The sequence below is a fragment of the Oncorhynchus mykiss genome, chromosome 6 (assembly GCF_057628025.1).
Source record: "Oncorhynchus mykiss isolate SJ-2025 chromosome 6, ASM5762802v1, whole genome shotgun sequence".
In the NCBI taxonomy this organism is placed as follows: Eukaryota; Metazoa; Chordata; class Actinopteri; order Salmoniformes; family Salmonidae; genus Oncorhynchus; species Oncorhynchus mykiss.
Window position 1 is genome coordinate 70,430,598 of NC_143027.1, and position 26,703 is coordinate 70,457,300.

A 26,703-nucleotide genomic window follows, 5' to 3' on the forward strand; every position below is an offset into this window, starting at 1 on the left:
CAAGTGACAATATTGTAGCTAAAGTCTAATGACATATTACATGTGCAAAAATGTAACACAAAGTAAAACATCCATACAATAACATTTATTAGAGTACAGATTGTAGTATATTAATTGAGAAACAATACAAGATGATTCTTATTCTTAACACCTGGGTGAAGGACAGAGTGAATGGGTAAACAAGGTGTTCTAAAAAATGTATGTTAAACTCCATAAAATGTTAACACATTCAATACAAAATATACACGACTTGTTCTGGTAGTTCTTATAGTTAAATTTGATTTAAACTCCTTTGTCTGTGATAACAAAATAGTTTCTCCCTTTCTGTGTGATGGATGAGAGCAGAGGGGTGACTGGAGTTGACGCCATGCCTGTAAAACACAAGCAATTACTGAGGGGATTCATTTTTACCCACTCTGTTCACAGGGTAGGCTGATTTTGCACATGGTTAAAAGTGATTGCATTCGTTTTTTAAATCTGTGAGTCTTCCCTGGCATGAGCTGGGTGCCCCGCACGAAACAAAAGTGATATAACACATGGAGTAATGAGTTAGAATTTCATGTTCACCTGCACAACTGTTTGCTATTGATATATCACCATCTACTGTCCAAAAGAAAGCTAGTTTGAAAATGTGAACATACATTTTTATGGAAAATACATTTTGTTCTGAATGATCCATCATGCTGCCATGTTGACAATATGACCAGGTTGAGCATATTACTGTTCAATTTGAGCAGGGTACTCCGCCCTCACCGGTTTTAGCCAGTCATGTGACTGGCCATTGCCTGATTCACCCCAGTTCAGTCTAATCCACTCATTTATTAGCAGACCCTCTGAAAAGCATCAAACTCAGCACATCTGTCTGGAGAATGAGATGGACACAGTGAAAGTCTGTCATTGTTCCTCTGCCCCCTTGTGGCCATGGACAGAATTGAATAAAGAAGTGAAGCCATATATGAGCAGTTAACTAACTATAACCACATCAAATAAAACGTTATAATGCTGAGCATCACCTGGAAGACATGACTTCTAAACCTGTATGGAACAAAGTGCAGAGAGAGAGCTATTGTTCATAATTTGTTGTCTCTGCAGCTCTAATGGGGCACCCGAGTGGCGCTGCAGGCACTGCATCTCAGTGCTAGAGGCGTGGTTCGATTCCAGGCTGTATCACAACCGTCCGTGATTGCGCCGCCCTATGGGACTCCCACAATTGGCCCAGAGTTGTTAGGGTTTTTGGCTGGGGTAGGCCGTCATTGTAAATAAATAACAAATTCTTAATTGACTTGCCAAGTTAAATAGATATTTAAAAAACTGTAAGATGTGGCTCTTCCCATTGACAGAGATTAAAGGGGATATTAAACAAAGCCCAGCCCCAGACATATAGATACTGTACCTGAGGACACACAGTGCCTGAGTGACTCTAGGAGGTTGGTGCTGGAAAACTCCACCACTCCTCTGAAGGGCTCTTTTCTGCCTGTCAACGTTTTGTTAGAGTTATCTCGGAACTTGGTCTCCAGCTGAGAATAGAGCAGAATACATTGTCACACACAGCATAGCAGGCACATGAGGAGAAAGCTTTTTTGTAAACAATCCATAGTTCAACTTCTTGCACCTTGTAGACAGCTTTTTGCAGTTGAGGTAGTGTCCCATCGCCGAAGGCCTCACAGGCCATCTGAAGACGGTTCTCTGTATTCTCAGGCTGTTCGTTCTCTATATTGGGGTCTAAAATTAGAAAATAGAATGTCAGTGAAACATAAACTAAGTAAATATTCTATTGATATCTAATTAGTTGTGGTTGTCACCATGATTATGTTCATGTATACATTACGTACAATTGTATTTTATAAACAGACAACAAAACATACTTCTAGGGACAGGATTCTTTTCCTGAAGAGGTTTTGGATGTTTGGTGGGGAACACCTATGAATGAATGAAAAGGTGCAGAACACAGAATATCTAGTTAGTTCAATAGGCTTTCCTTGTTATCAGTAAGCAGTGGGATGGTCATGACAAAGGCTTTTATATGGCCCGTAGGGGACAGGGCCAAGGCCTACCTGTTGGTACTGCCTCGTCAGTAGGTCTCTGATGGCGATGAGGTTCCGTCCACTGAGGTGAGCGTCCTTCATAGAGCCATATCTGGTGGCCAGAACCAAGGCCTGTATGACAGAACCCAGTCTGTTAAACAGGCAATAGAGACCATAGAAACTGAATTCAAAGCACTGCAATATGACATTATGAATCCCCCCCAGGGCAATTTAGAAAGCATCCTTGCCTGGTTTAAAAGAGGCTTATCCTTTGAAGTCATGCCGGTCACAAAGACATAAGGGGTCTGAAGATGATGGACAACATATGTGGGTTTAAGGTGGTTAGGCTTTGTGAAGTTGTCCCCCCAGGCAACACGTATCCATATGGCCTCATCTGTGTGTTTCTTTATTTTAATAGACACCTTGGAAGGAAAGACAAACACAGGCATTGACAGAGATGGCACACGCAAACACAGCAATTGAGGGACATTACAAGCCAATGTCCATTTTAATGAATGTTAGTTCTGTCTTTTCTACCAAGCATATAAAAGCTGGAAATCATACATACATGGCTGATGAGCTCTGTGAGGTTGGCCTTGAACTGTTCCTTGAACTGTGTCAGTTCAATGGATGGTGCATCCTCTGTGAAGAAAAATATACTTGAAATTAACAGTAATGCTGATTAGGATACCTTTAATACCTTGGAACTCTAATATTGATTAAGGTCCACTTTCAAAAGGAACTTTGTGAGTGTCAGTGAAAGCACCAGATACTAAATGTTGAGCATGGTATTAGAGACTTTAATTTACCCTCTGCATCAAGGAGCTGGAAGCCATGCCACATTCCCTGGTTTGGATTCTCAATGATATCTGGAAAGCATTGGTGAAATGTATTATCTATTACTGACAACTAAGTAGACCATTAGCTACTGAGGGGGGAATTAGTTCATTCACACTGTCAGATAACACTTACAGATCATTTCGAGTTCTGTGATGTGTTTCACTGTCAAGCCCTTCTCCTGGGAAAGATACAAGTAGAGTGTATCAGAAAGGTTGAAAGTATAACAAAAAAAGGACTACAGTTAAACTGTTACACTAGATTAAGTGAACAAGTTAGCTAAAGAGAACATCACATCCATCACTAGAAAGCTACTTAGATAGGCAACGTTAACTATATAGTCAAGCAGCTACATCTACCTCACAGAGAGCCAGTAGATGTTCCGTCAACACCCATTTTGGTTGTGTGAAGTTCAGCGAATGCAGGTCCGCATTTGATAGATGAGCCCACTTGCCAAGCATTGTCTGGAGCATTTGATAAGGGATTCGTCGTATCAGACGTTGTAATAAAAGCTTTGTAGAGCCACCCATGCTTAAAATGTTTGTTTTAACCAAGTAAACTCTTAAAACGCATTAGATAGTAAGCTAACAGCAGACACGCAAATACAAAACAAACCGCCAAACGAGAGTCAACCAATCGGAATTATTTGGTGGGTCGCACTTCCTGTTTCGTAATTTCCCCCGCAAATAACGTTTACCACATATTCACACGCTTTAGAGATGTTTAGAGGTTATATGGGGTTAAATGGGGTTTAATATTGTCCTAAATTATACAACAAATGTGTAAAAACAAAATAAATAGAAAACTGAGATCTGGGATTTTGTTTCGTAAAAATGTATTCTTCTTTCCACTGCCACATGCGAAGGCGCCGTCTGCTGGAGAGGCATAGATGCACAGCGTTTAGGATTAATTACGTTTGATGATATAGCTATCTATAATGCATACATACTACAATCGTACATAAATATGTAATAAAATGTGTTTTATGTTCCAGTCGTGCAATGACTGGAGTTATTTGCTGTGTGCCCGTTGAGGGAGTGCCCGCCCACATGTGATCAACAATTAATGTGATTGGTCCATCATCCAACGGTAGCAGGTGTTGATTTGCTACTGTAATGTCAATCAGATTATCATTTTCCACAGAGTTTACTGTCTTTGCTGTTACGAAAGAGTGAGAGACGTGTAGCTAGCTAGCATGTTACCAGCATGTCCTCCTTTGATCAAATACATTACTAGGTTTACAATTTAATGTTATGTCAAAATTGTTAAACACATTTTTCAAGCTGTGTACAGTAGCTAGTTAGATGTAAATACATCGACAGTAACCTGGCAGTAATAGGAGTTAAAACAAGGGGTTGAAAGAACGTTGCATTTGCCCTTAAGTGGTATGTCTCGCTAATAGGCATTGGCAGCTAGCTACATTTGGTCAACTTGCTATCTACGATATATTCTATTCCTGGAAGATAGATATCTCAATGATATCCCAACTGAACTGGTAATATCTTTATTCGACTAGCTACCTTATTCGATTCACAGCTTTTAAGGTAATTCCAGTCTATTTTGGTAGCTACCGTACTAGCTACCAGTCTGAGTTGCACTGTAGCTAGAACAGTCTGTAACTAACTAGCATCATTTAATTTCACAACTTGGCCCCTTTGCTGCATACACATGAGTCTATTTCAACCGGTCTCTGAATATGTAACAAAGTCCATCTCCATACAACCACAACTTTATGACTGTTTATAACAACGCTGCCAACTGCTAGCCTACTTGTTACAGTAGAGGCTGAAATCACTTTTCGGCAATCACAGCTTTGAGATTAATCAGGATGAAAGGATGGGCTTGTATGACAATTGCCACTCCTCATTGTGTCTGGTACTCTGTCCTTCATTAACCCACACAGGCAATGCTATCCATGTCTTTACCTAGACTTCTATTAGTTTTAACCTGCCCACCTGTGTTTTACACCTGTTTTCTCTTTCATTGCAGGTAAGTGTAAACAGAAAACGGATCATCCCCATGAGTTTGCAGGATGGAGAGGGACTGGGTGGATGGAGTATCCTTTAGAGTAGACACACATAACAGAAACCCAAATAGTCAAATAGTAATTTTCAGCATACATTGTAGTCACAAACATGGTTGGTATTGTTTGTCTTCCAGTATTGTTGGAGTGGTAAGCCCTTAACTCAGAATGCACTCTGATCTGTCGCCTCACCTGCACACGGATGAGTGCAACATACTGATAAACCTGCTGAAGCAGTGCCACACGGAGGTAAGATATTGTATACTTGCCTGAGAACCATAGACTGGGTTGTTACATGTCATTTCAGCAAGCCTTTACACCCACCATCTCAGATTGTTCAGAAATAGTTTCTAACCAGATAAGATTAGCATTCCTGAAACATTATTTTGTTGAAATGTATTTTGATTTCTGAGAAATTAAGCTCATTGATTGGTCCTGAATTGGCACTTTTAATTTATAAGATTTACATAATATTCAACAAATATAGTACCCAACATCCGATTTGAATCAAACTTCTTCCTACCATTGCATAAGGCATAAGGAATCCAAGAAAATGGTCAAAAGCCACTCACGGACCCACCACACCCCAGGCCAATCCCACCCCAACAACCAGTATACAGTATCAGTTTTCTGTGTCTCAGTGGTAGTATGGACCTGTGAGGCTTGGAGTATTGCTTCTTCACCCTTTGTATTGTATTCTCTGGGAATCAGGTGATGGTTTTTGCCCCGTTTAGAGAAGTTATCCAGTGAATAATTATTTACCATACATTAGTGTGAAAGTACCAGGTTTCCCCCACTAGATGCCGCTGTTCCTGCTACTGCCACCACACACTTATCCATTTTGCTGGTCTCTTGTGGTTCTTATCAAAGGCCCAGTGCAGTCAAATATGTGCTTTTCCTGTGTTTTATTTATATTTCCAATTAAATAATAATGAAAATAATGAAATAATGATCATGCCCTTTTAGTGTAAGAGCTTTTTGAAAAGACTGCCTAATATTTCAGCTTGTTTTGGTGGTATGGAGTTTTAAGAAAGAGTTCCAAAACTCTCTGCCAGTAACAGCTAGTTTTCAGGTGTGTGTGTGGCGGGGGGGTCTAAGTGTCTCCCTCCCACTTAGACCACTTCCAGACAGTCCTAGCTAAATTCTTGCTTGAGAAGTTGCTTTTTGCTAAGAAGCTATTTTTGTTTCATTTTGACAATTTTAATGGAAAACAAACACAGTAAGTTGCTTAATTGGTACCCAGAAGTTATTTGATATTGATGTAAAAACGGCTGTATTGGGACCTTTAAGTTATTAACGTTTGTTTATCCCATGTGTAACTCTATGTTGTTGTTTTTGTCGCACTGCTTTGCTTTATCTTGACCAGGTTGCAGTTGTAAATGAGAACTTATTCTCAACTGGCCTACCTGGTTAAATAAAGGTGAAATATAAAAAAATATAAAAATGGATCACAACGTTTTCTTTGAAACTTAGGGTTGAAAAACAATAACTTTTGCTCATGTTGAAAATAAATAGTGTGGTCAAGCCAGTCCTCCATGAAAGCAATTCAGTTCGTTCTTTTAACAACCTATTGTTTCAACCCAACTCAAATCAAATGTATTTATATAGCCCTTCTTACATCAGCTGATATCTCAAAGTGCTGTACAGAAAGCCAGCCTAAAACCTCAAACAGCAAGCAATGCAGGTGTAGAAGCACAGTGGCTAGGAAAACTCCCTAGAAAGGCCAAAACCTAGGAAGAAACCTAGAGAGGAACCAGGCTATGAGGGTTGGCCAGTCCTCTTCTGGCTGTGCCGGGTGGAGATTATAACAGAACATGGCCAAGATTTTCAAATGTTCATAGATGACCAGCATGGTGAAATAATAATAATCACAGTAGTTGTCGAGGGTGCAACAAGTCCGCACCTCAGGAGTAAATGTCAGTTGGCTTTTCATAGCCGATCATTAAGAGTATCTCTACCCCTCCTGCTGTCTCTAGAGAGTTGAAAACAGCAGGTCTGGGACAGGTAGCACGTCCGGTGAACAGGTCAGGGTTCCATACTCGCAGGCAGAACAGTTGAAACTGGAGCAGCAGCACGGCCAGGTGCACTGGGGACAGCAAGGAGTCATCATGCCAGGTAGTCCTGAGGCATAGTCCTAGGGCTCAGGTCCTCTGAGAGAGAGAGAGAAAGAAAGAGAGAATTAGAGAGAGCATACTTAAATTCACACAGGACACCGGATAAGACAGGAGAAGTACTCCAGATATAACAGACTGACACTAGCCCCCCGACACATAAACTACTGCAGCATAAATACTGGAGGCTAAGACAGGAGGGGTCAGGAGACTCTCCATGAATAGTCCAACAAATGGCAGCTTTCTGAGAGGGCTATCCGTATGTAGCAATTACCAAATGAACACTTTTCCTACAAGTCCAAAACTTGGGCTAGTAACTAAAATGTTATGACAACCCTAATAAAATAATACAATTATAAACCATTGCATGGTATTCCATGTTTTTCAATAAAATTATTAGAAAACATCTCTGTATGTAGTGTGATTAGTGACATGTACCATTAAACCCAACCCAATACCATTGCCAATGCAAAAACACTATACAGTGTGTGTTTGGGACTTTTACCATTGAAACAGTTAGAACTGCTATAGCCTAATGGTTTGCTTGTTCGCCAGGAATGGCCTAACTAGCCCAGACCTTTTTTGAAGGGAATAAATCACACACACAGAGGTGCCATTTCCTGGACACAAATTAAGCCTAAGAGAAGGACAAACGGAATTGCTTTCATGGAGGACTGGCTTTAATTGTGAGGATGACCATACAATTTATTTCCATCATGAGCAAAAGATATTGGTTTTCTACCCAAAGTTGCAAAGAAAACGTTGTGATATTTAATAAACACAAGAGACCAGCAAAATGGATAAAAGGTGGTGGCAGTAGCAGAAACAGCAGCATCTAGTAGGCAATACTGGTACTTTCACACTCATTTATGGTAAATAACATCACAGGGAATACATTACAAAGGATGAAGAAGCAAAACTCCCAAGCAGCAGCTCCATACTACTTGTCAGACATTTTATTTTTATTTGACCTTTATTTAACTTGGCAAGTCAGTTAAGAACAAATTGTTATTTTGAATGACTGCCTAGGAACAGTGGGTAAACTGCCTTGTTCAGCGGCAGAACGACAGATTTTTACCTTGTCAGCTCAGGGATTCAATCTTGCAACCTTTCGGTTACTAGTCCAACACTCTAACCTCTAGGCTACCTACATAGAGTACTGTATCCTAGTTGTTGGGGTGGGATTGGTGTGGAGGTCTGGGTGGCTTTTGATAATTTTGTTGTATTTCTCATGCTAGGAAGAATTATGGTCCAAATCAGAAGTTAGGTATTATACTGAACAAAATATAAAAACGTAACAATTTAAACGATTTTACAGTTAAAGTTCATATAAGGAAATCATTCAATTGAAATAAATTAATTGGGCCCCGATCTATGTATTTCACCTGACTTGGCAGGGGCACAGCCATGGGTGCCACACCTACTGGGGAGCCAGGCCCAGCCATTCAGAATGAATTTTTCACCACAAAAGGGCTTTATTACAGACAGAAATACTCCTCAGTTTCATCAGCTCTCCAGATGGCTGGTTTCAGACGATGCCGCTGGCGAAGAAGCCTGGGATGGTGTGGTTACACGTGGTCTGCGTTTGTGAGGCTGGTTTGACATACTACCAAATTCTCTAAAATGACATTGGAGGCAGCTTATGGTAGATAAATGAAGATTGAATTCTCTGGCAACAGCTTTGGTGGACATTCCTGCAACCTGCATGTCAATTGCACATAGCCTCAAAACTTGACATCTGTGGCATTGTGTTGTGTGACAAAACTGCACATTTTAGTGGCCATTTATTGTCCCCAGCACAAGGCACACCTGTGTAATGATCATGCTGTTTAATCAGCTTCTTGATATGCAACACCTGTCAGGTGGATGGATTATCATGCCTAAGGAGAAATTCTCACTAACAGGATGTAAACAAATTTGTGCAAAAATATGCTTTTTATGCATATGGAGATTTCAGTGATCTTTTATTTCACCTCATGAAACATGGGACCACCACTTTACACCTTGCGTTTATATTTTTGTCTTATTAAAGATTATATGAATCCTAGAAATTAAAATGGCCAATTAGGGTGCAATCAATTACCTTAATTTCTCAGCGATCAAATTATATTTCAACAAAGTAATGTTTCAGGAGTGTTAATCTAATATGTTTAACTACAGAAACAATTTCAGAACAATCTGAGATGGTGGGTGTAAAAATCCTAGGTGGAACGACTCAACAGCGTCTAAGAACATGTCCCACATAGACCTCCACCTGAAAGATCTACTGTATTGCTCTACACTGTAGCTGTTCTAAACTAATGTGTAGGAGCAGTCAAGTATAGCTACACTCTTACCCGTCAAAAACATGTTGTAATGTCTCATCCTCAGCACAATGTCAAGAAGTTCTTTGGCCATTGCAATGATATGGACCGTGCCATGAGAGCTTGTTTGAAGGACGAGGTGAGGACTACCAGCAATTTGGTTTTAATTCAAAAGGGATGCCTCACCAGATGACTACTATTGTCATATTTCATTGATGGGAGCACTTCGGTATTTTCAACAATGTGTGTGTTTCTCTTTCTGACCAACAGCGAATTGCAAAGAGGGAGAAAAGCAAACAGCATGCTAAAGAGATGAGACAGAGGCTGAAAGACGGCCCTAAGGAAGACTTCTGAATGGCAGTAGACTGAGCCGATGCTCTAGGAAGGGCCACAGGAACTGGGTATTGGAGGACTTACTGGGGCCTACCATGAGATGCCTACCTTACTGCCTGGACATCTGGCCACAAGAGGTCTCTCATAATGTCGGTTTCAGTATGTGTGTTGAATAGTGTTTGGTGGATGATCAGTTCGCTACTCAGGGATCAGAGCTCATATGGGGGGGGTCTGTTTTCGAGGACTGCTACCCAACCCCCTGCAATCATGGTTGATTGCATATTTAAAGTACTTAACAAAATAATTGTTTTAAATTGTCTGCGTTTCTGACTGGGGAATGGCAATGATGATTGAACACTGGATTTCTATTGAATAAAGTGTATCAAAACACAGAATTGCCTTGTTATTTTCATATGGGTCGTCAGCAGATGCTTTACTTATATGTGAAAGCTCCAAGCTCACAGGACATTTCATTCATTTACAAATGTGTCAGTGCCATATTCACAGCCTTATTCTGTTAAGGCTAGGTTTGATTTCAAGGTTTTACTGCTAACCTACAAAGCATTACATGGTCTTGTTCCTACATATCTTTCCAATTTGGTCCTGCCGTACATACCTACACGTACGCTACGGTCACAAGACGCAGGCCTCCTTACTGTCCCTAGAATTTCTAAGCAAGCAGCTGGAAGCAGGGCTTTCTCCTATAGAGCTCCATTTCTATGGAATGGTCTGTATCCATGTGAGAGACGCAGACTCGGTCTCAACCTTTAAGTCTTTATTGAAGACTCATCTCTTCAGTAGGTCCTATGATTGAGTGTAGTCTGGCCCAGGGGTGGGAAGGTGAACGGAAAGGCACTGGAGAGACGAACCGCCCTTGCTGTCTCAACCTGGCCGGTTCCCCTCTCTCCACTGGGATTCTCTGCATCTAACCCTATTACGGAGGCTGAGTCACTGGCTTACCGGTGCTCTTCCATGCCATCCCTAGGAGGGGTGCGTCACTTGAGTGGCTTAAGTCACTGACGTGATCTTTCTGTCCGGGTTGGCGCCCCCTTGGCCTTGTCTCAGGGTAGTAGGTTGGTGGTTGAAGATTTCCCATAGTGGTGTGGGGGCTGTGCTTTGGCAAAGTGGGTGGGGTTATATCCTGCCTGTTTGGCCCTGTCCGGAGGTATCGTCAGACACGGTCACAGTGCCTTCCGACTCCTCCTGTCTCAGCTTCCAGTATTTATGCTGCAATAGTTTGTGTCGGGGGGCTAGGGTCAGTCTGTTATATCTGGAGTATTTCTCCTGTCTTATCCAGTGTCCTGTGTGAATTTAAGTATGCTCCCTCTAATACTCTCTCTTCTCTCGGAAGACCTCAGCCCTAGGACCATGCCTCAGAACTACCTGGCCTGATGACTCCTTGCTGTCCCCAGTCCATCAGGTCATGCTGCTGCTCCATGCTACTGACCTGTTCACCGGACGTGCTACCTTGTCCCAGACCTTCTGTTTTGGACTCTCTCTACCGCACCTGCTGTCTCTAACTCTGAATGATCGGGTATGAAATCCAACTGACATTTACTCCTGAGGTGCTGACCTGTTGCACCCTCTACAACCACTGTGATTATTATTATTTGACACTGCTGGTCATCTATGAACATTTTAACATCTTGGCCATGTTCTGTTATAATCTCCACCCGGCACAGCCAGAAGAGGACTTGGCCACCCCTCAGAGCCTGGTTCCTCTCTAGGATTCTTCCTAGGTTCTGGCCTTTCTAGGGAGTTTTTCCTAGCCACCGTGCTTCTACACCTGCATTGCTTGCTGTTTGGGGTTTTAGGCTGGGTTTTTGTACAGGCACTTTGTGACATCAGCTGATGTAAAAATGGCTTTATAAATACATTTGATCGATTGATTGATTCACTCAAGTCCTCATCGGATGATTGTTCATATCCAGCTTCCATTCATCCTGAACAATCCACTGTATTTGTTACCACAGTAAGTAAATAAGGCCCTTTTCAAAGCAGGCTGTTTTGACTCACCTGAGGCCTATTCTCAGCTGTGGTCGATTGTTATTGGTCTGGCACTTCAGTCAAACGAATAGTCTGGCTCCCACCCAGTGTGTGTGTGTGTGTGTGTGTGTCAGAACACAGAAGGGAAGCATCTGGACATCCATAAGGTCAGTGGATCTTCCAGAGAAACATAATACAATGACCATCTATACAGCAGTTAGCACTAGGAATAACATGCACTTTGTAAATGTTAAGTGATCATCATCTTAGTTATGCAGAATGAAACGCTACAGAGACACAGCCATGGTTGGTATTGCCTAAATCCTGAATGCATTCCACTAGGTAATTGTGTGGAACATTGTAATATTTTATTCAGAGCAAAAATCCCCCCTCCTTTTCCTGTCTGGATGACTCACAGCAGTTTAGCATTAGGCCTCCAGTCATTTCTGGAAAGCAGAGTGACGGTGAAAAGAATGCTGAAGAGGGTTATAGTGAGAGTGCCATAGAGGAGCAACCCATTCATGTTTATTTTATGTGGTGTGTTTCAATGGAGAGGAGCCTAAGGACAGATGGATGCTCTTTTAGTTTGTATTTATCTGATCCAAATGATGTGTGCTTTTATCCAAACACGGACATTGATACTATACAAATGCAGCGAACAAAAATAAAGTTTGTAGGAGTGATGACTAAGTAGGAACAAAAGTTTTTAAAACACACAACAAAAACACCATGTTTAAATTAATGTCATAGTTTATTCAAAGCAGCTCGACCCCCAAACTCTCACAACGTATGGATACAGCATCCTACTGACAAAAGATACAGCTTCTAAGGCACCCCGAGGCGTGATTTTAGACGAGAGAAAGGAGTAGAAACTCAACATGTAATAGGTTTGTAAATGCTTGGAAGATGCATAGAAACATCATATGGTGATGATAGGAGTTTACAAACTAAACCTAAACACATGGCTTACAGGGCCGGTCATCATTTTCAAGGATAAGTCCTCAACAAATGAATTATAACGGTTTTACTTCAAATGATTCATTCAAACACAATGTTACTCTATTTGGGTCCTGGGAGAGCAGCCTGGTCTCAGACTATACATAACAAAGTAAATGTAAACTGAGATACAAATTTGTATGATATGTTACGTTTGGTATGGTTAGATAAGACAGATGTTTACTTCAGGCAAAAATGAGTTGGTGTGGGGTGGATGGGCTGGTGTATAACATGAACGTCTAGCAACCTAAAGGTTGTGAGTTCAAATCTCATCACGACCAAGTTTAGCATTTTAGCTAATTAGTAACTTTTCCTCTACTTGCTACTTTTTAGCTAGTTTGCAACTACTTGGCATGTTAGCTAACCCTTCCCAAACTTTAATACTAACCCCTAACCTCAGCTAATGTTAGCCAGCTCGCTAATGTTAACCACCTAGCTAGAATTCGGAACATATACGTTTAGCAAATCGTACTATTTTGTACATTTTGCAAATTCGTAACATATCATACGAACGGTTGATGGACATCCACAAATGAATACATACCATACAGAAGTAACATAGCATACTAAATGGAGTGTATGGGTTTACGTACATAATAAGACAAAATACTCTTGAGACCAGGTTGGGGAGAGGTACAGGCAAAACTCTAATCTTGAATATATTAATATACATTTAATCTTACACTATACTTTAGCAATATACTGATCAACACACAAATAATACATCAATTAGGGAAATTCAGGGAAAGTGTTATTCAAATATAATTGGGAATGGTTGATTAGAAATTGATAGAGCTTTGATTTGTCAGAGCTGTTAATAGCAATATTACTTTAAATGTTTCAAAGTTTGGCATAAAGTGGTTATCAACAGCCTTTACAAATAATTATGCTACATGTAACCATGTTTTTGGTGTGTGTTTGTTGTGTCACCACTATCACACAGGGCAGATCTAGGGAAAAAAGCAATTTGGATCTGGAACAGAAGATAAGAGCGAAAGAGATGCCTCTGGGGAAAGGGAAACATTATGGCACTGCAGCCCCAAGGGGAACTTGAGCACTAACTTAAAATAAATACAAATAATAATTGTGCAAGATTTCTAACATTGCTTACTATGGCAATAGAAAACATACCCTGAAATGTAAAGTATTTTGACAGGCAACACACGTATCTACAATATTGTACATGCATATAGTTACACCATATAACACCTACATGGTGCATATATGTATACAACTGCAAAAACCCACCACTTCCTGAATGATACAAAACAATTTCCACAAAACTACATTTCATTATTGGGTAAACCAAAAATAGATATCCATACATACAATATATGTAGATATACATTTCCCATTTCCTGAAGCCATTATCACATGCAGGTATCATCTGCTTCAGCTGCACTACTACTGCATCTTCACAACACAGACAGCCAACAGACAAAAAAAGTGCAGTGATTACTTTGGGACAAAACATCTTTCTGTGGTTACAAAAATACACAATGTCTCACTAATAACCGATTGCAAGGTAATATCAAAATAATTATCTGTCCAAATATCATAGCTAAACTCTTCACAATGTAATATACATGCCTATATAATCAACGGGGTATCAAACCCTGGTCGTCTTCACGATTCAAGACTGCAGTAGCCCACTGAGCTAAAGGCCGGGCATTAGCTCTGGGAGCTAAAAGAAGTCTTCAGGTCTCAGGCAAGGTTAGTCAACACAGAAGAGTAGTTAAGCAAACCCCTCCCGCTACACCTTTACACTGTAATACACGTCATATATGTACCTTGATGATAATGATGACGCTGCACTTGTTGCTGCTGATATAATAACGATGACATATGTCTCACCCTCATTCTCTCTTTCCTCCCTTTCCCAGGGAGAGGTCTCCTTTTGATCTATCGACAGTCTCCACATTCTAATGAAAAGATGGAATCAGACAGCTCTGGTTCTCTATGGGAGTGCTGGTCGTGGTCAAAGAGGGCCCTTCTATATATATTCACATTCAATCAGAGGTCAAACACACCCTTACTGACAAACCAAATACAAGCAATTGAATAAACACTTCCAAAAGAGCATCGCAAAATGGTCTATATAAATCCAGAAAGAGTTCACTGCCCATTCACAGTGACTTCCCACTTATGGGTGTGTATCATTGGGCATGACCTACCTCTAACTCTTCCCCAGTGGCCCTCCTATTACACCACACCTAATTCAATGGACAGGTTTCACTTCAATTATTATTTACTTCTTTGGCCAGGGTTACTGCATTGTAAGGTGAGAAGATATATGTTCCACTTTGACCTCAAGCATAGCTTTGATTTTCACTACACCTCAGAGCCCAGGAGGACACTTCACCTCAAAACAGAAAGACTAAAGCAAGATACAAAAAAAAAAAAACACAGCAGACTAATAGAAAATATATACACATGGTATGCTTTTTTTGTATTTAGGATCAAACCTAAATACATTTTCAAATAAATAATTGAACAATGACAGCCATCAGATGAGCTCTTTTGCCTCCACACACTCCCACAACATTCTGCTGCTGTGTATCCGTTTCCTGAAGAGCCTTGTTCACGGTCACTGGACTCCCAGTAGGCCATTATGAATGCAGAATGAATCCTCTCCAGAAGTTGATGCTTTGTTCATCTTACAGGCAGGGACGTTGAGGGATGACCAAAGTAAAACAAACATTGATTGTGGTGCTCTGCAGGCCCAGATGTTGACGAGAGGAGATAAGGCCTCGGAGACTGGCAAACTACGCTCTGCTGGTTGTTAAAGAAGACTGTTGGTAATTGAAGATCAAAGCCATATATCTTCAGGGATGTTGCTCAGTATGCAACTGAAGACCAGATCTCGTGGCCCATAGATAGTTCTGCAGCTGTGTGGAGGTGAGAGGTCAGTTATCATACACCTTGTTCTGCAGGTAGCTGAAGAGCGCCTCCAGTCCCTTGGTGGAGCACCACAGCTGTTTGAGCATCTGACACTCTTTCTCATTCACTTCCTCCAGAACCGACTTCAGGATGCTCCGCACCAGGCATTTAGACTCTTCCAGAACCTTCCACACACAGGGTCAAACAGAGAGTAAGAGGCAGCCTGCTTCATAGATTGAGGCCCTTCATTTTTACACACTTGATCTGGCAGCATATATATATATATATATATATTTCCCTTTTCACTTATTTGTGGTTTCTGTTTGTGGTGGGGCGGCAGGGTAGTCTAGTGGTTAGAGCGTTGGACTAGTAACCGGAAGGTTGCAAGTTCAAACCCCCGAGCTGACAAGGTACAAATCTGTCGTTCTGCCCTTGAACAGGCAGTTAACCCACTGTTCCTAGGCCGTCATTGAAAATAAGAATTTGTTCTTAACTGACTTGCCTAGTTAAATAAAGGTAAAATAAAATAAAAATAAAATGATCTAAGAGTTATATTTAATTTATAGACCAATGCTCCTGGCAGGCTCCTAGCTCAAGGCCTGGGATATAGCATTTCAGCTCAACATGACTATCTCTATGTCAGAAAAGCCTACCATAGCACTGCAGGTGGACATCTCCTTCACGCGCAGCATCACTTCCTGGTTGAACGTGGTTGGCCAGAATACCTGTGACACCAGGCCCCGGCTGCAGGCTTCCTGTGCCGTGAGCTTCCTCCCGCAGAACAGCATCTCATTGGTCTGTCAGGGTGAGAGGCGGGGACAAGGTAATATAGATGTAAAACTTTGAATAATTAGTTGAATCGTGTTTTACTGCAGGGTTTGAAGAAAAATCTGCACAGGGGACCAGGCAACCAGACTCACCAGAGCCACTCCCAGGATCTGGGGGAAGGTGTAGGAGGAGCAGCCAGAGGGGGTGAGGCGGAGGGCGGCACAGGGCGTTTGGAACCAGGCCCGTTCACTGGCCCACACCACGTCACATAGAGGCAGGATAGCGGCCCCCAGGCCCAGGGCAGGCCCGTTGATGGCCACCACGATGGGCTTCTTAAAGTGGATAAACGCCAGCACAAAGTCTCTGGGAGAGGAGACACAAAACAGTGATTATAAACTATACAGTACAATATGACTGTGTCTTTGTGCTTATTCGTGCGTATCCTGCTTTAGGCGAATCAGGGCAAGCAGACTTAGTTTAACCTCTCAAGGGTACATGGGATGCTAACGTCCCACCTGACCAACATCCAGTGAAAGTGCAGGGCGCCAAATTCAAATAACAGAAATTTCATAATTAAAATTCCTCAAACATGTGTTATACACCATTTTAAAGATACACTTGTTGTTAATCCCACCAGTGTCCAATTTCAAAAAGGCTTTACGACAAAAGCACACCATGCGATTATGTTAGGTCAGTACCTAGTCACAATAAAACACAGCCATTTTTTCCAGCCAAAGAGAGGAGACACAAAAAGCAGAAAGAGATAAAATGTATCACTAACCTTTGATGATCTTCATCAGATGGCACTCATAGGACTTCATGTTACACAATACATGTATGTTTTGTTCGATAAAGTTCATATTTATATCCAAAAATCTCATTTTACATTGGCGCGTTGTTATGTTTTGACTCCAAAACATCCGGTGAAAGTGCAGAGAGCCACGTCAATTTACAGAAATACTCATCATAAATGTTGATGAAAATACAACTTATGCATGGAACTAAATATATACTTCTCCTTAATGAAACTGCTGTGTCAGATTTCAAAAAAGCTTTACGGGAAAAAGCACACCATGGAATAATCTGAGTACAGCGCTCAGAGACCAAAACAAGCAACACAGATACCCGCCATGTTATGGAGTCAACAAAAGTCAGAAATAGCATTATAAATATTCACTTACCTTTGATGATCTTCATCAGAATGCACTCCCAGGAATCCCAGTTCCACAATAAATGTTAGTTTTGTTTGATAAAGTCCATCATTTATGTCCAAATACCTCCTTTTTGTTTGCGCATTTAGTACAGTAATCCAAATGTGCAAGCACTAGGTCCAGACAAAGTCAAAAAGGTTATATTACAGTTCGTAGAAACATGTCAAACGATGTATATAATCAATCTTTAGGATGTTTTCATCAGAAATCTTCAATAATGTTTCAACCAGAGAATTCCTTTGTCTTTAGAAATGAAAGGGAATGGAGCTAACTCATGGCCGCACACCTGACTGAGCCAATGGCCTTCTGGCAGACCCATGACTCAATCAACTCTCATTCTCTCCCACTTCACAGTAGAAGCCTGCAACAAGGTTCTAAAGACTGTTGACATCTAGTGGAAGCCTTAGGAAGTGCAATATGACCCCACAGACACTGTATATTGGATAGGCTAAGACTTGAAAACCTACAAACCTCAGACTTCTCACTTCCTGGTTGGATTTTTTCTATCCAAATCTACTAATAATATGCATATCCTAGCATCTGGGCCTGAGTAGCAGGCAGTTTACTCTGAGCAAGCTTTTCATCCGGACGTGAAAATACTGCCCCCTACCCCGAAGAAGTTAAAGTATGAAAAATAATTGGTCTTGGTAAGACATCTCATTAAGATCAAATATCTTTAAATAAGATAATTTATCTTACCCACTTGTATCAAGCCTTTTTTAGGTTAAAAAGATAGACCTTGGTAAGACGTCAAGTAAATGCACTAACGGTAAGAGATGTCTAGGTAAGTGTGCATGTGTGCTGTGTTCTCTGTTCCTGCTGTAGCCTTCTTTAGGTGGATAATTGCAATCGTGTGTTACTTCCGCGCGTGTGTGTGGCTATAGCTTATGTTCCTCTCTTACCGTACAGCGTCAGCAATGCGGCTGCTCTCTTTCCTGCGGTCTGTGGAGAGGCGTCCTATCAGGTAGGACGGGTCCAGGCCACTGCAGAAGATACTCCCCACAGCACTGAGCAGCAACAGCTTACTGTCATCAGCTGCTGCGTTCCCCAGAGCCCGACACACCTCCTTCATTATCTACACACACACAGAGAGACAGAGAGAGAAGATTGAACTATCAGATCAGAGCCCTGCTGTACATTACCCCCATGATCTACAGACAAGATAAGAGTGTACACACTACAGGCAATGCAAGCGTAGCTGTGGGATACCTTTATCAAAAGCTAGAGACAGGTAAAACAGGTTATACAGTTGATGTCGGAAGTTAACATACTTTGAGCCATTAAAACTTGTTTTTCAACCACTCTCATCAACAAACTACAGTTTTGGCAAGTTGGTTAGGACATCTACTTTGTGCATGACACAAGTCATTTTTCCAACAATTATTTACAGACAGATTATTTCACTGAATCACAATTCCAGTGGGCCAGAAATGTGCATACAGCTTGGAAAATTCCAGAAAATGGCATGGCTTTAGAAGCTTCTGATTGACTTCTAATTGACATAATTTGAGTCAATTGGAGGTGTACCTGAGGATGTATTTCAAGGCCTACCTTCAAACTCAGTGCCTCTTTGCTTGACATCATGGGAAAATCAAAAGAAGTCAGCCAAGACCTCAGCATTTTTTTTTGTAGACGTCCACAAGTCTGGTTCATTCTTGGGAGCAATTTACAAATGCCTGGAGGTACCACGTTCATCTGTACAAACAATAGTACGCAAGTATAAACACCATGGGACCACGCAGCCGTCATACCGTTCAGGAAGGAGACGCGGTCTGTCTCCTAGAGATGAACGTACTTTGGTGTGAAAAGTGCAAATCAATCCCAGAACAACAGCAAAGGACCTTGTGAAGATGCTGGAGGAAACCGGTACAAAAGTATCTATACCCACAGTAAAACGAGTCCTATATCAACATAACCTGAAAGGCCGCTCAGCAAGGAAGAAGCCACTGCTCCAAAACTGCCATAAAAAAGCCAGACCACGGTTTCCAACTGCACATGGGGAGAAAGATCATACTTTTTGGAGAAATGTCCTCTGGACTGATGAAACAAAAATAGAATTGTTGGGCCATAATGACCATCGTTATGTTTGGAGTGAAAAGGGGAAGGTTTGCAAGTCGAAGAACACCATCCCAACCGTGAAGCACAGGGGTGGCAGCATCGTGTTGTGGGGGTGCTTTGCAGCAAGTGGGACTGGTGCACTTCACAAAATAGATGGCATCATGAGGAGGGAAAAAGTTGTGGATATATTGAAGCAACATCTCAAGACGTCAATCAGGAAGTTAAAGCTTGGTTGCAAATGGGTCTTCCAAATGGACAATGACCCCAAGCATACTTCCAAAGTTGTGGCAAAATGGCTTAAGGACAACAAAGTCAAGGTATCACAAAGCCCTGACCTCAATCCTATAGAATATTTTTGGGCAAAACTGAAAAAGCGTGTACGAGCAAGGAGGCCGACAAACCTAATTCAGCTACACTAGCTCTGTCAGGAGGAATGGGCCAAAATTCAAGTTAAACAATTTAAAAGGCAATGCTACCAAATACTATTTGTGTATGTAAACTTCTGACCCACTGGGAATTTGATGAAAGAAATAAAAGCTGAAATAAATAAATAATTCTCTTATTATTATGACATTTCACATTCTTAAAATAAAGTGGTGATCCTAACTGACCTAAGACAGGGAATGTTTACCAGGATTAAATGTCAGGAATTGTGAAAAACTGAGTTGAAATGTATTTGGCTAAGGTGTATGTAAACTTCCAACTTAACTGTATCTAACTGAGCAATCAGATCAATATGTAATGAACAAAAATAAAAACGCAACATGCAACAATTTCAAAGATTTTACTGAGTTACAGTTCATATATGGAAAATCAGTCAATTGAAATAAATTAATTAGGCCCTAATCTATGGATTTCACATGACTGGGAATACAGATATGCATTGGTTGGTCACAGACACTTTAAAACCTCTCTAGGGTATGTGGGACGCTCCCACCTGGCCAACATCCGGTAAAATTGCAGAGCGTCAAATTCAAAATACAGGAATACACATAATAAGCATTCATAAAATATACAAGTGTTATACATCGGCTTAACCTCTCTGGGATATGTGGGACGGTAGCGTCCCACCTCGCCAACAGCCGGTGAAAGTGCAGGGCGCCAAAACAAAACTAAAATCTAATATTCCTCAAGCATACAAGTATTTTACACAATTTTAAAATATACAATTCTCATAATCCCGCCACAGTGTCTGATTTCAAAAATGCTTTAGCGCGAAAGCACCACTAATGATTATGTTAGGTCACCACCAACTCACAGAAAAACACAGCCATTTTTCCAGCCAAAGAGAGGAGTCACAAAAAGCAAAGAGATACAATTAAATCACTAACCTTCGATGATCTTCATCAGATGACACTCATAGGACTTCATGTTACATATTTATATCAAAAGATCTCATTTTACATTGGCGCGTTACTTTCAGTAGTTCTAAAACATGCAGTGATTGTGCAGAGCCACATCAATTCACAGAAATACTCATCATAAATTTAGATGAAAATACAAGTGTTATCCATGGAACTAGAGATATCCCTCTCCTTAATGCAACCGCTGTGTCAGATTTCAAAAAAACTTTACGGAAAAAGCAAACCATGCAATAATCTGAGTACAGCGTTCAGACAACAAAGCAGCCAAAAAGATATCCGCCATATTGTGTAGTCAACATTAGTCAGAAATAGCATTATCAATATTCACTTACCTTTGATGATCTTCATCAGAATGCACTCCCAGGAATCCCAGTTCCACTATAAAATGTTGATTTCATCGATAAAGTTAATCATTTATGTCCAAATAGGTTATTTTGTTAGCGCGTTTGGTAAACAAATCCAAACGCGCGTTCAGGTCCAGCCGAACGTCGGATGAAAAGTTCAAAAAGTTATATTACAGCCCGTAGAAACTTGTCAAACTAAGTATAGTATCAATCTTTAGGATGTTTTTATCATAAATCTTAAGTAACGTTCCAACCGGAGAATTCCTATGTCTGTAGAAAAGCAATGGAACGAGAGCTAACTCTCTCGTGACTGCGCCTCAGAGCCTGTGGCACTCTGCCAGACACCTGGCTCAATCAACTCTCATTCGCTTACTCTGGGCACCTTATTCATCCAAGCTACTCAATACTGCACCCCTGTCACCAATCCAGCCGCTGTATCAGATTTCAAAAAGGCTTTACGGTGAAAACATACCATGCGATTATCTGAGGACAGTGCCCCTTGTAAAAAAGCAAACAAACATTTACCAGCCAATTAGAGGAGTCAATAAAGTCAGAAATAGCGATAACATGAATGACTTACCTTGGATGATCTTCATATGGTTGCACTCACAAAACTCCCATTTACACAGCAAATGTTTGTTTTGTTCGATAAAGTCCCTCTATGTCCCAAAAACCCATTTTGTTCAGTAATCCAATGGCTCCAAGGCGGTCACAACATGCAGGCGAATACATACTAAAAGCACCGGTAAAGTTTGTTGAAACATGTCAAACAATGTTTATAATTAATCCTCAGGTTGTTTATGGTCTATATAATCAATACTATTTAAACCGAACAATACCGTTTTCAATAGAAAGGAAAAAGAAACAAACGGCACGCTCACGGGAGTGCGCTGAATCAGGTCTGCAAAGTTATTCTGTCCTCTGACCAAAATGGCTGTTTACTCGTTTTTCAAAATAAAATCCTGAAACCATGTCTAAAGACTTGACATCTAGTGGAAGCCATAGGAACTGCAATCTGATTCCTAACCCATTGGATTCTCTATAGGCATTGAGTTGAAAAACAGCCAGATGAAAATAATTCCACTTCCTGGATGGATTTTTTGCAGGTTTTCGCCTGCCATATCAGTTCTGTTATACTCACAGACATTTTTAACAGTTTTGGAAACTTTAGAGTGTTTTCTATCCAAATCTACCAATTATATGCATATCCTAGCTTCTGGGCCTGAGTAACAGGCAGTTTACTTTGGGCACGCTTTTCATCCAGAGGTGAAAATTATCATGCTGAAACATGAGGTGATGGTGGCGGATGACTGGCACGACAAATGGGCCTCAGGTTCTTGTCACGCTAACTCAGTGCATTCAAATTGCCATCGATAAAATGCAATGGTGTTTGTTTGGCCGTAGCTTATGCCTGCTTATACCATAACCCCACCGTCACAATGAAACACTCTGTTCACAATATCACATCAGCAACCCACTCGCCCACAAGTCGCCGTGGCCTGCAGTTGTGAGGCCGGTTTATCTAAAATTATGTTGGAGGTGGCTTATGGTACATAATTGAACATTACATTCTCTAGCAACAGCTTTGGTGGACATTCCTGCAGTCAGCATGCCAATTGCACGCTCCCTCAAAACTTGACGTCTGTGGCATGTGTGACAAAACTGCACATTTTAGAGTGGCCTTTTATTGTCCCCAGCACAAGCCGCACCTGTGTAATAATTATTCCATTTAACCAGATTCTTGATATGCAACACCTATCAAGTGGATTAATTATCTTGGCAAAGGAGAAATACTCACTAACAGGAATGTAAACAAACGTGTGCACAACATTTGAGAGAAATAAGCATTTTGTGCGTATGGAACATTTCAGGGATCTTTTAATCAGATCATGAAACATGGCACCAACACTTTACACCTTGAGTTATATTTTTGTTCAGTGTAATTCTTCACACCTGCCCAATGAAACGGAGGCTACAGACAGAGCCATCAGTGCACATGGCTCTAGATCCCAGCATAAATATTCCCCTTAATGACATAGCAGCAATCAAACCTCCTCTATACAGTGCCTTCGGAAAGTATTCAGACCACTTCACTATTTCCACATTTTGTTAAGTTACAGCCTTATTCTAAAATTGATAAAATATTTGTTTCCCCTCAATCTACACACAATACGCCATAATGACAAAATAAAAAAAATACCTTATTTACACAAGTATTCAGAAACTTTGCTATGAGACTCGAAATTTAGTTCAGATGCATCCTGTTTCCATTCATCAACATTGAGATGTTTCTACAACTTGATTGGAGTCCACCTGGGGTAAATTCAATTGATTGGACATGATTCGGAAAGGCACACACCTGTCTATATAAGATCCCACAGTTGACAGAGCATGTCAGAGCAAAAACCAAGCCATGAGGTCGAAGGAATTGTCCGTAGAGCTCCGAGACAGGATTGTGTTGAAGCACAGGTCTGGGAAAGGGTACCGAAAATGTCTGGGGTTAGGGTTAGGGTTAGTGGCTTACATCATTCTTAAATGGAAGAAGTTTGGAACGACCAAGACTCTTCCTAGAGCTGGCTGCCTGGCCCAACTGAGCAATCGAGGGAGAAGGGCCTTGGTCAGGGAGGTGACCAGGAACCCGATGGTCACTGACAGAGCTCCGGAGTTCCTCTGTGGAGACTGGAGAACCTTCCAGAAAGACAACCATCTCTGCAGCACTCCACCAATCATGCCTTTATGGAGAGTGGCCAGACGAAAGCCACACCTCAGTAAAAGGCACATGACAGTTCGCTTGGAGTTTGCTAAAAAGGCACTTAAAGGATTCTCAGACCATGAGAAACAAGATTCTCTGGTCTGATGAAACCTAAGATTGAACTCTTTGGCCTGAATGCCAAGGGTCATTTCTGGAGAAAACCTGGCACCAGCTTTAAGGTGAAGTGTGGTGGCAGCATCATGCTGTGGGGATGTTTTTTAGCGGCATGGACTGGGAGACCAGTCAGGATCAAGGGAAAGCTGAACGGAGAGATCCTTGATGAAAACCTGCTCCAGTGCGCTCAGGACCTCAGACTGGGGCGAAGGTTCACCTTCCAACAGGACAACGACCATGCATGAGGGGCTTCTGGACAAGTCTCAGAATGTCCGTGAGTGGCCCAGCCAGAGCCCGGACTTGAACTCGATCGAACATCTCTGGAGAGACCGGAAAATAGCTGTGCAGCAAGGCATTTAACCTGCCAGAGCTAGAGAGGATCTGCAGAGAACAATGTGAGAAACTCCCCAAATACAGGTGTGCCAATCTTGTAGAGTCATACCCAAAAAGACTCTAGGCTGTAATCGCTGCCAAAGGTGCTTCAACAAAGTACTGAGTAAAGGGTCTGAATACTTATGTAAATGTCATATTTCAATTTATTTATACATTTTGCGGAAATGTCTAAAAACCTGTTTTTGCTTTGTCATTATGGGTTATTGTGTGTAGATTGACGGGGGGAAAAAATGATTTAATCCATTTTCAAATAAGGCTGTAAAGTAACAAAATATGGAATAAGTCAAGCGGTCTGAATATTTGTGAATGCACTGTATGTATCCTGATGATTCAACCCTCTACGCAAATCACTGCACAACCCTAAATAAAGAGTTGCAGTCAGCTTTAGAATGGGTGGCCAGTAATAAACTATTCCTGAACATCTCTAAAACTAAGAGCATTTTATGTGGTACAAATCATTCCCTAAGTTCTAGACCTCAGCTGAATCTGATAAAGAATAAACGGGGCTGTTGAGCAAGACTAAATTACTTGGTTTTTACCTTGGATTGTACACTGTCATGGTCAAAACATTTTGGTTCAATGGTTGTAAAGATGGGGAGAGGTCTGTCAGTGATAATGCAATGCTCTGCTTTTTTTTGACACCCCACTCCACAAAGCTCGCCCTGCCGGCTCTAGTTTTATCTTATCTTCATTATTGCTCAGCCATATGGCCAGGTGCTGCAAAGAATGACCTAGAAAAACTGCAGCTGCCAGAACAGAGCGGCACATCTTGTTATTGACTGTAATCAGAGGGCTAATATCAATACTATGCATGCCAGTCTCTCTTGGCTAAAAGTAGAGGAGACTGACTGCAACACTTCTTTTTATAAGAAACACAATTGAAATATTCCTAATTGTTTGCATAGTCAACCTACACACTGCTCTGACACACACTTACCTCACCAGACATGCCACTCGGGGTCTTTTCACAGTGCCCAAATCCAGAACAAATGCAAGAAAACACACAGTATTATATAGAATCATGATTGCATGGAACTCCCTTCCATCTCAGGTTGCTCAAGTGAACAGCAAACCTGGTTTAAAAAAACAGATAAAGCAACATTTCACGACACAGCGCCTCTCACCTATTTGACCTAGATATTGTGTGTGTATGTACTGATATGTAGGCTGTGTGTGATGTTTTAAATGTATGTAGTTCTGTCCTTGAGCTGTTCTGTCTATTAATGTCTTTATTATGGCACGTTTTGTTTGACCCCTGCTGCTTTCGCAACAGCTAATGGGGATCCTAATAAAATACCAATTCAAATCCCAAAGAAGTGGTTAGCTTGTATGAAGACTTGATTGAGGAAGGGCTGAAAGGGAGTTGTCACAAACAGAAATCATGAAAAACACTGCTTCATTAGATGTCAAAGGGGTTTCCTTTGTAACAGCTATAGTGAGTTCCCATTTCCAGTATTATTTCTTTCATAACTCCTATATCCCTCTGAGGGAGTTAAGTTGTACTAGCAGGAGGGTTACCTGCTTTTAGCGTGCTAACGCCGTGTGGATAGCTGGTGGATAGCTCTCTGTGGAGGGGTGCTTAGCCCTCTGACCTCAATCCACACAGACGCTGCATGGAGGGGAAAGACACACGACCCAGAAGCCAAGTCTGGGGCAGCACGCACGCACACACACACACACACACACAGAGTGCAAAGACACACACAGTGCGTGTGGCCCGAACACAAAGACAAGCCCAGTGCGAACACACATGCACACCCACATACATGCACAACCACACGCAAAGGGCGCATAAGCACACGCTGACAAATTAACACACACGTATTGCATACACATGCATTTTGCTTTTACAATATATATGCATGGTTCACCTTTACACTATTCATTCTACATCGCACACACAGCTTTTGGCTGTCTGTCCCTGATGTGGTGTAGTTTTCCTTCTCAGGGAGCTGACATGTAACATGGTTCTAGTCCAATTTGTTGTGGATGCCCCCTGCTGCTTCCTGGAAATGGCTCCCAGGCAGGGCCTGTGTACAGGGCTGTCCTCTGAATGACACTGTTTGGCTGAAGTGTCTTCACCACCGCTACAGACAGCCTACCATGCCAGCCCCACCCCCTTCCAGTTGTGTCAGTATCACTCTCCTGCCCTGTTTGTCCCCAGGTTTAATTGAGCCGGATAAATTAATCTGACATTGACACAAAC

The 26,703-nt window shown here is 41.4% G+C and overlaps 3 protein-coding genes across 8 annotated transcripts in view; 1 reads left to right on the forward strand and 2 right to left on the reverse strand.

Annotated features, from left to right (window-relative positions):
* Positions 1–70: 70 nt before the first annotated feature.
* Positions 71–4,007, reverse strand: LOC149983067 (centromere protein N-like). Its single transcript, XM_090238752.1, has 10 exons — positions 3,221–4,007; positions 2,997–3,042; positions 2,834–2,893; positions 2,593–2,666; positions 2,273–2,446; positions 2,055–2,156; positions 1,866–1,920; positions 1,613–1,722; positions 1,394–1,517; positions 71–371 (listed from the first exon to the last, which is right to left on the reverse strand). The coding sequence occupies exons 1-10, from the start codon at positions 3,389–3,391 to the stop codon at positions 283–285; spliced, it is 1,005 nt and encodes a 334-aa protein (XP_090094878.1). The 5' UTR covers positions 3,392–4,007; the 3' UTR covers positions 71–282.
* On the forward strand, positions 3,991–10,023 carry cmc2 (C-x(9)-C motif containing 2). 5 transcript variants are annotated; one of them, NM_001160541.1, is given in 5 exon segments: positions 4,035–4,405; positions 4,851–4,917; positions 5,087–5,133; positions 9,366–9,437; positions 9,569–10,022. In NM_001160541.1, coding segments are annotated over 4 exon segments (240 nt in total). In that variant the 5' UTR covers positions 4,035–4,405; positions 4,851–4,880; the 3' UTR covers positions 9,653–10,022.
* LOC110526488 (chromodomain Y-like protein 2) overlaps positions 5,314–26,703 on the reverse strand; it is a 50,701-nt gene continuing 29,311 nt past the window's right edge. Inside the window, exons 4-7 of one of the 2 annotated variants that reach the window (XM_090238751.1) lie at positions 18,375–18,547; positions 16,414–16,624; positions 16,147–16,290; positions 5,314–7,034 (exon numbers count right to left, since the gene is read on the reverse strand). In XM_090238751.1, coding sequence (XP_090094877.1) covers positions 7,026–7,034; positions 16,147–16,290; positions 16,414–16,624; positions 18,375–18,547 — 537 coding nt within the window. In that variant the 3' untranslated portion in view covers positions 5,314–7,025. Of the gene's footprint in view, positions 7,035–12,349; positions 15,679–16,146; positions 16,291–16,413; positions 16,625–18,374; positions 18,548–26,703 lie in introns of those variants that run through there. The other variant, XM_021607497.3, reaches the window with a different exon arrangement.